General features: G+C 36.4%; 1 protein-coding gene across 1 annotated transcript in view; it reads left to right on the top strand.

Moving 5' to 3' along the window:
• BAZ2B (bromodomain adjacent to zinc finger domain 2B) overlaps positions 1-9073 on the top strand; it is a 129031-nt gene that overhangs the window by 51440 nt on the left and 68518 nt on the right. The window contains 3 exon segments of the mRNA XM_019470447.1: positions 1129-1317; positions 5609-5797; positions 7318-7511. Coding sequence (XP_019325992.1) covers positions 1129-1317; positions 5609-5797; positions 7318-7511 — 572 coding nt within the window.

Raw genomic sequence — 9073 nt, 5'->3', positions numbered from 1 at the left:
ATTTTTGTATTTTTTTAAAAAAGGGTGGGGGGGGGGGGGATTGGCTTTAAGTCAGTCAAGAAAAGGAGAAGTCTTACCAAAATGGAGGCTACAAACAGCTGTAACATATCTGAGCTTGACTGGTGAAGTCACTTGACGTGACTGTTGACAGAAGTCAGACAAAGCATTGTAACAGTTCCTGTTGTTTGATCACAGGATTGGAAATTGGTATTCTAGGAGTTTTAAATGAAGTTATGAGCTTTGAAAATATAAATAGTGTGAGATTAAAACTAACTGCTGTGGAAAAAGATTTGGGAGTAATGTATATCTGCCATTTAAAATGGCTTTTTTTTTTTTTTTTTTTTGGATCATCTTCAGAAATTGAGCCGTGTTTAATTCAATGTAATTCATCTAGGACCATAGCTAAAAAGATGAAATACAGTGTTTAAGCAATATAATAGCAGTTTCACAACTTCTACAAAGCAAAGCTAATGGCTTCCCTAGAAATTCTATTTTGTACTTTTGATACCAGTAAGGACTGAATGTAGAAGTGCCTACGAATGGATAATTTGTTCATGATCAATAGAACTTTCTTTAAATTGTTTTCAAAAACTAGCTTACATACATTTCATTTTAGATCTCAAAAATGACTGAAGTTACTGGGGGTTTTGAGTTCTATTTTAAAATTTACAAAATGTGTGCAAGATACCTTTGTTGTTTTGTGTATTTCATTATTAGTTTGTGCATCGTGTGTTTTGTAGGCCGCTGTTGATCTCTGAAATGGGATTTCATGTGTATTAAGGATAGATATGTCAAACAGTTCTGCTTATAAAAGGATAATCCTCTGTTTCTGATCCCAGTATGTTAAAGGAACAGACTCTCTCCCACTGCTAACAGAAATTGCCATGGCAAATATAATACCTTTTTTCATTTTTACTTACAAACATTTTGTTAGAGTTGCTCATGTTTTCAGATATTTTCCATGTTGGAGAAATACAATGCCAATACTGGAAGAAGATACTATATGTAAAACTTAATGATAGCTTTTAAAATACAAAAGCTTTTTAATAAAATTTTTTTAAGCTTGAGGTTGGACTTCACAGCATCTGTTTGGATAGTGCAATTTCAAGTGTTGTTTTTTCCCCTCAGGGCATACATTCAGAACAGCTGGGGATCAGCCGTGTAAGCTGTCCACTGTATCGAGTGCCTTCCCAGTGTTCAGTCACCCAGTCTTTGGTCCGCATGCAGCCAGTTCACAGTATGCAGAGTTTGGTGGCTTGGGAACACTTGGTACACCCACAGCCTTAGCAGCACATCCCCAGCTAGCATCTTTTCCAGGTAAACATTGTTGCAAGGAATATTAAACTGAAGAAAAGGGTTAACTGTCTTCACCCCCTAGGCAGACTTTGTAAAAGACTTCAGGCAAAAGACTTCATACTATAGGCTTGATTTAAATCCAGGACGATTTTGATGAGAAGAAAGAAATATGTTGGCTGAGTTTCTCAGGAACAGTGTTTTCACAGTAGTCTTCCAAGAAACAAAGAAGTGCTTGATCTTCTTTATTCTTTCCATCACAAGGTAACATCCTTCTTCATTACATGGGTGTGTTGATTGCATAACCACAGTTCTTGAAAGTACTATTACAGATATATCATTTGTCTGTAATACGATTGGCTGGCATAATCTTGTTCCTTACTTGATTTTATTCATAAGCAAAGGGAATTTTTTGGTGGTATCTTGTAAAGTCAGTAGTCTCCCATCCTTCAAAATATCAACGTGTTGCACAAAAGAGATGAATACAAAATGATGCATGTGACTTCCACCATAAGAAGTCAGTTACTCAGCTAGTGTTTTCCAGTCTTGCATACTCTGTAAATCTTATATCTGAGAACAAAGCTTTCTGAAGTAAATTAAATAGTTTGCATTCTCCAAAGTATGCAGTAAGTAAAGATGCTTATTAATTCACTTTTGCTGTAGTTTGAAGAAAATATATTCCTGCCAGGAAGTGAGTATCTTGAGGAGACCTCCTCTTTCCTTGGCTGGCCAGGCCCTGTGTGTCCACCCGTGCCCCTCCTTGACCCTCTGGTAGAATTTACGATTGTGGGATTCCACCACCAGAAGAGTTTTAGGAGTGTAGGATTAGGTACTGGTAAAAACCTACAGCAAATATTGCAAAGAGATCTTTTAGTATTTTTAAAATTTTGTTTGGTATGAATGACAGAATTTTGTTTTAGTTATTAATGCCAGAGGAGTAAAAGCAGAACTTTTTGTTACTGGGAGGATAATGAGATACTGTATACATACCTACACAAAGCAAAAGCATCTGAAAGAAATGCATGCAGAGGTGAAGTAAGGAGGGGTAAAATACTTCAAAAAGCAGTGAATACTGATTCATTTGTAATGTTCTCATGCAGTGAATTTTTTTTATTATATGAAAAGATTCATTCACTTGTAACAGCCATCTAACGTGTGTTAGTGCAGCAGAGCTAATGGGTACTCGTTTTAAGCTTTGCTTATAAGGGATGGTAGTTCATAGCTTCCATTGACTTTGTTCCATTTTGCAAGAGAAACTTTCTTCATTGAGAAAATCTTATTTTTGCTGAAGTAGGAATGAAAGAACTCTGCATCTGTCCTTGGACAATTTTCTGACCTTCTGTGATGTTCTTAAAAGTTTTAACTAAAAATTAGGATGCTCATGTCTGTAAAGATGGGGTTTTTATATTCATGTACCTGGGTAAATAAGTGTAGGGGGAAAAATTCATAATCTTACAATTTTGGTTTTGCCGTCTCATTGAAGGGTGGTATTTTCCATAGATCTTGATAATACAGTAAATAGCTCAGAAGTTATCTTAGGCAGTCTAGCTGTCTGTAGTTGTTATAATCTTGCTTAAGCCTTTGAATGGCACCTTTGTCCTTAATTCGGTAGCAGTTTATCTGCATGTGTACTATTTTATATATATTGTCTAGTGACCACTGTTTTTACATTTCTTGGTTAGTACATTCCAAAGCAATGATTCTGTAACTTTGTGGGACCACTCAGAATACATACAAAACTACTATGTATCACTATGCTTAAATTCCAAATTTAAGATAATAGAATAATGTGAAGTTTTTGCAGATCAATCACAGCCTGCTTATCATACCATGATGAAAGTTTTGGAATTGTTGCTCTAGAGTGTCCAGTCTTCTGTTTTCATTGCTGGTATTCTAGCCATATTTTGTGTCTTTTTAGCAATTAGAATCTTTCATTTATAACATTTTCAAATCACTGTGATGTATGTTATTACAATTTCAGTGTCGGTTGACACTGGCAGGTTAAAATTTGTTTATTAACATTGTTCAAACTTCATTTATGTATTCATTAAGAGTCTTAATTACTGCATGTAACATCCTTATACTTAACATAGCTATTTCTTACTTTCCTTATCTTCTTAATGTGTTTTATAGCAATATGAAATAACTGTCTTAAAATGCATTAGAATCTAAATCCTGCTCAACTATACGGTTTAATTCTTTTAATCACACTGGTAATGTATGTGTGTAAAATAGCAGAAGTTATATACTTTTGGCACAATTCTCGTCCTCGTAATGTACAAAACTTGGTATTTTTATTTTAAGAAATGAAACATGCCAGTGGGCCAAACCACAGATTTTGCTCTTTCTCAGCTGTTCACAGGGATATTATGCAAAACTGTTTCCTTCCTGAATGTATGCCACAACTTATGCTATGTTTCAGGGTTCAAAAAAAATCATAATTGCAATTAAGACCTAAAGAAATAATTTTCAAGAAGAGGAAAAGCAGTCAATCACAGAAGTCAGAAAAGACTTGCTTACCACCTAGTCCATCCTGTTACTTGTGTAGATTGTGCCTTCCAGTGTGTTTTTAGTGTTTGTGTTACATAATGGTTTTCACTGTAAGACTGGAAAGCATACTCACAAATCTGATATTTTAAGCATAAAAAAAGCACTGTGTTTTAACAGCTTCTTTGTATGAGTCAACTGTACCAAAACACTTAGCGTCGCTACCCTTTAAACACCTTCACAGGGTCGTATAGCCAGTGTAGGACCTGGCCAAGTGATAACCATCTCTTCCACAACTTTTATTATTTTATGTGCACTTGCTTGTTAGATTTAGGGTTTACGTAGACTGAACATATGTTTCTAGCCCTTGTCACAATGGCATTTGTGTGGCATGTTTCTGATTCTTCTGCTTCTTGTAATGTGATATCATTTCTGTTTTGATTGGTGGTGGGTGGGGAGAGTTAGTTTTAAGAGAAGTTTGGAAGTGATTTTTCTTTCTTGACAAAATATTACTGCATTTTTTTTTTCCCCAAACACACACATTTCTCTCTCTCGCATATGTAATTTTTAACATAGGATCTTCTTTCAAAAGTTTCTTTCCCTTCAGAGGGATTTGAAAGGTTGTTCTTTAGTTGTGCTTTGTGTTTTTTTCAGTTGTTGACTAATAAATGCGTTGCAAAATGTTGTTGTAGCTACTGCAACAGCTATTATAAAAGAAGACCCTGACACTTTTAAGGAAATCCTCTATGCAAATCTGCACACCGTTTCTGGGCTCCTGTTTAAGCACAGAAACCTCTGACAAGAGCAGTGCACTGGATATTTCTCTCTTACATGGCGGTTTAGGCTTAGCAGTGCCTTGTGTTTAAAAAAAACAAAAAACAAAAAAAACCCCAAAAAACCAAAACCAAAACCCCCCAAAAAGTCAGTTTGGTCTTGCAGAGTTTCAAGAATCTGCAGAAAAGGATTCCGTAAGGGTTGCATAAATACTCTAAATAGTTGCTGCTATAGTAAAGAACTTTAAAAATTGGAAGTTGTATGGACCATATCAACTCATTTGAAGTACATTTTCCTGGAAAACAAAAATCAATAACCATTTAAGATGAAAGTTTAAAACAGCAACAAAAGCAAAAAAGAGTATTAGATTGTTTTTAAAATAAGAAATCTTTATTCATTGCTTGACTACTTGAATTCATGTAACAAGCAGCACAGAGTAGTCCTGTTTCTGATTGTGAAACAACCATTTTAATAGGGATGTTACAGGAAAAAAATAGACTGCTTTTTTCCAATTCAGTGTCAAACTCCAGGGTAGAAACCTCTTAGAATGGGTATAGAGTTACTATAGAGTAGCTAGAGATTCCTGTATTAAATAGGTCATTTCATGGGGAACTGCTTCAGATGTGTTTTTGTGGTGGAGGCATTGGAGTATTATTCCAAGACTGAGATCACAGAGGTGACTTAAAGCTGTTGTGCTTTTTTCATAGTTCTGATGTAGGAAGACTGCTGAGGTAATAATGAATGTTCAAGAGTGACCTGTGAATATTGATCCTGTTTATAAGACTAGCAGTTTCATTTTGGGGTGATCACTGTCTCATAGCTTTCTATTAAGTATTTATTTTCAGAATGCGTTTAAATAAAACTGCATTGAAATCTTTACCAGAATGGCTTTAATGACTTAAAACCAGAATTGCTGCAGGAAATTCATGTCATTTAAGAAGTTCCTAAGTGTTGTGTTTTCTTCTTACTTCCAGATTTAGTAAATCTGCTGTAGATTATGTATACAGCAACATGCTTACAGAAATATTTAAATATATTATTAGAACAACTGAAGTTTGTTTTTTTTTCCTTTGTGGTGCAGAATGGTGGCGAACAGCAGACACACACTCTCGTCATGGGGCAGCTTTTTTCCCACCGCTCTTGGGAATTCCACCGCTGTTTGCACCTCCTGCACAGAATCATGATTCTGCTTCATTCCACTCAAGAGCTACAGGAAAAAATAGTCGGAGCAATACAGAAAAAGGTATGGCTAAAGTTGTAGAGGGAGTAATTGCATCGAACCTCTGTACATGCAGAAAGATGTGGAATTTGAGCTTTACCTCACATTGTTCTTCCCATTCCTAAACAGTTCTATAAAAATTGATTCTGTCAGCTAAGTGTGAGACATACAAGTATGGGCTTTCAATAACAAAATACTCTTTCTACTAATATTCTTTCCCCTTCTTTTTGCTTAGATAGCTTGTCTGGGACTGAGTAGTAGGGAAAAGTTTTCTTTTAAAGTTTTTGGTTTGATTTAGGGGGCCTTGTACTTCTATAGTGAATACCGTTCCTCTGCATATGAGAAGCAGGCATCAGATAGTTATTTGGGGGGCGGGGCATGGAGGGGGGGATGGCTACAGTTACAGGATCTCAATGAAAATAGCCCAATGACATTGCAACATTTTCTTGCGTTTCAAACCAGTATTTTATGTAGTGGTATTGCACACCTTTTGAAGATGTAAGATACGTTTGTTTGATGTTTGGTACTAGGTTTGTTCAGCTTAGAGGAGAGAAGGCTGAGGGGTGACCTCATTGCTGTCTGTGGCTTCCTCATGAGGGGAAACGGAGAGGGAGGTGCTGGTCTCTTCTTTCTGGTGTTGGGTGGTGACAGGATGCGAGGGGATGGCTTAAAGCTGCATCAGGGGAAGTTCACATTGGATATTAGGAAAATGTTGTTCACTGAGAGGGTGAGCAAGCTTGGCAGGGAAGTGGTCATGGCCCCAAGTCCATCTGTGTTCAAGAAGCGTTTGGACAATGCTCTTAGATCTGTGGTTTAACTTTTAAGTTGTCCTGTATGGAGTCAGGAGTTGGACTTGATGATCCTTGTGGATCCCTTCCAACTCAGGATATTCTGTGATGTACAGACAAAGCTTTTTTTTTTATATATATATATATGTATATGTATATAGTTTTGGTAGGTTTTAGGACCTGATGTGTGTTTCAGAATCAATCTGATAATAGTCCTGGGATTGCAGAGTAGCAAGTTTGTGTGGTTAGGGGTATTTTCGTAGAAAACAATGATCATCTTGACAGATAAGTAAGCAAGCTTGAATGTGGACGTTATTTCAAATAGCATTCCTACAACTTCCCTCCCACCTCATTTTACACATTGCAAAACTCATAAAATATCTTGGGCTTCATGTGGTTTTCTTTGGAGACGATTGATACTTCAAAATTGTAAACAAATTATTCTGTGAGATATTTACTGGAATGTATATTTTTGTGTCGTCTTTCTTCAAAATCTTATTTTTCTGCCCCAACTAAACTCAAGGATAGTTTGGGCTTCAAAATGGACAATATCAGATTATTACTATTTTTTTTTTTCCTCCTTACAGCATTAAATGTGTTTGTCCTGTAAATCATGGGTGCGCTGCATGTTTTAATTAAAATAGGCAAATCAAAGTGACTCTTGGATGGCAAATTTTTAGTCTTATGTTGGGAGTAACCTGTGAGTAGTCTAGTGTCTCTTTTTGAAGTGTCACTTTGTAAATCTGTCGTCTTAAGGTATAAATGGATCACTGAATGGGAACAGTACCACTGCAGTATCTGGTATCAGCACATCTGTACTATCCACTAGCATTGCAACATCTGCAGGACAAGTGAAAGCTATAACCTCAGGAGCAGGAGGCCGCAAATACAACCAGGAGCAAAGCAAAGTTCAGCTTTTGGACACCAGAGCTGACAAAATCAAAGATAAGGTAAATATACAGAAAAAACGCTTAACATTCAGACAAAAAATTGACATGGTAAGTGTTCTGATTGTGCACACAGCAGCATTTTAAAGTGTTCTCTCCAGTACAAAATGTTTTGGGTTTTTCTTATTTATTAGAGCAAGATCTGTACCTTTGTTTCTGTGGGTTGGTTTGTTTTTTTTTTTTGTTTGTTTGTTTTTTGGCATGTTTATGAACCAAAAGCTACCATTAGCACTAATTCCACTAGTTAATAGCTGTATGCGATACATAATTTATATAGCTGTAAAAATAAAGTGTGTTTTTTAACACCAATATTTGATATTATTATAAAAGGGTATAAATATTTGTATTATAAATCACAACCTATAAGTTATATCTATTAATTTAATTATGTTTTTGTGTAACTTAAAATATAAAAAATTTCAGAAGCAAAATGAAATTTTTAAACATTAAAAGAAAAATGCTTTTCTGGGAGTTATTTCCTATTTATCAGAAGAAAGAAGTATTATTAATGGCTGTGATTCAGCAAAAGACTTAGGCAGCCATCTAATATGAAAGACATAAGTAGTCTCAGTGAGTTAGTAAACCTCCTTATGTACTGACCCAAGCACTCCTTAAGAACTTTACTACTCTTGGAATCAAAACTACTTAGTCAAAACACAGGAAATGGGCTACTGGGAAATTGATTACTGTCAGAATAGAAGCTAAGGGAGTCATTCCCTACTGGCAGCCATCTAGGCTAAAATACTTTTATTTCTTGATATTTATTTATATTTTTGTTTTGTGAGTGAAGTGGGCCTGTTGCTTTCTTTCTCTTTCTGTTACTGCATTGCATTCAGCTCCCAAATCTGAGTGCTCTTAGGTGAGAGGTTGGCATTTTCAAAGGACACTTGGTGTTCGCGTGTGTCTGCATAAAAATAGTTGTTAGCACTAAAATGGTTAATTGTATCTGTATAGTGATATGGTGTTTAATATATCGACAATAGGGAAATTATTAACATATCAAAGAACGTTTTCCCTCAAAACATTCTTCGTGTGTTCAATGATCAACAACTTTTGAAGGTATTAAGGTAGTTACAGATATTGGGGAAATCTTTGACTTTTTTCAGGCTTAAATACTAGAAATGGCTCTTCCCTTTCTAAAATTCTGCTTTTATCCTGGATATAATATATATGTGTATATATATATGCCGGTCTTCACTGGCAAGTGCTCGAGCCTCACTGCCCAAGCTGCAGAAGGCAAAGGTAGGGACTGGGAGAATGAAGAGCCGCCCAGTGTGGGAGAATCCCAGGTTCGAGACCATCTAAGGCACCTGAAGGTGCACAAGTCCATGGGATCTGATGAGATGCATCGGTGGGTCCTGAGGGAACTGGCAGATGAAGTTGCTAAGCCACTCTCCACTGTATTTCAGAAGTCGTGGCAGTGCGGTGAAGTTCCCACTGACTGGAAAAGGGGAAACATAACCCCCATTTTTAAGAAGGGAAAAAGGAAGGCTCGGGGAACTACAGACCAGTCAGTCTCACCTCTGTGCCTGGGAAGATCATGGAACAGATCCTCCTGGAAGCTA

Source organism: Aptenodytes forsteri, unplaced genomic scaffold, assembly GCF_000699145.1.
Source record: "Aptenodytes forsteri isolate BGI_AS27 unplaced genomic scaffold, ASM69914v1 Scaffold174, whole genome shotgun sequence".
Lineage (NCBI taxonomy): Eukaryota > Metazoa > Chordata > Aves > Sphenisciformes > Spheniscidae > Aptenodytes > Aptenodytes forsteri.
Note: the sequence above shows the minus strand (reverse complement) of the source record. Positions and strands in the feature narration are given on the sequence as shown.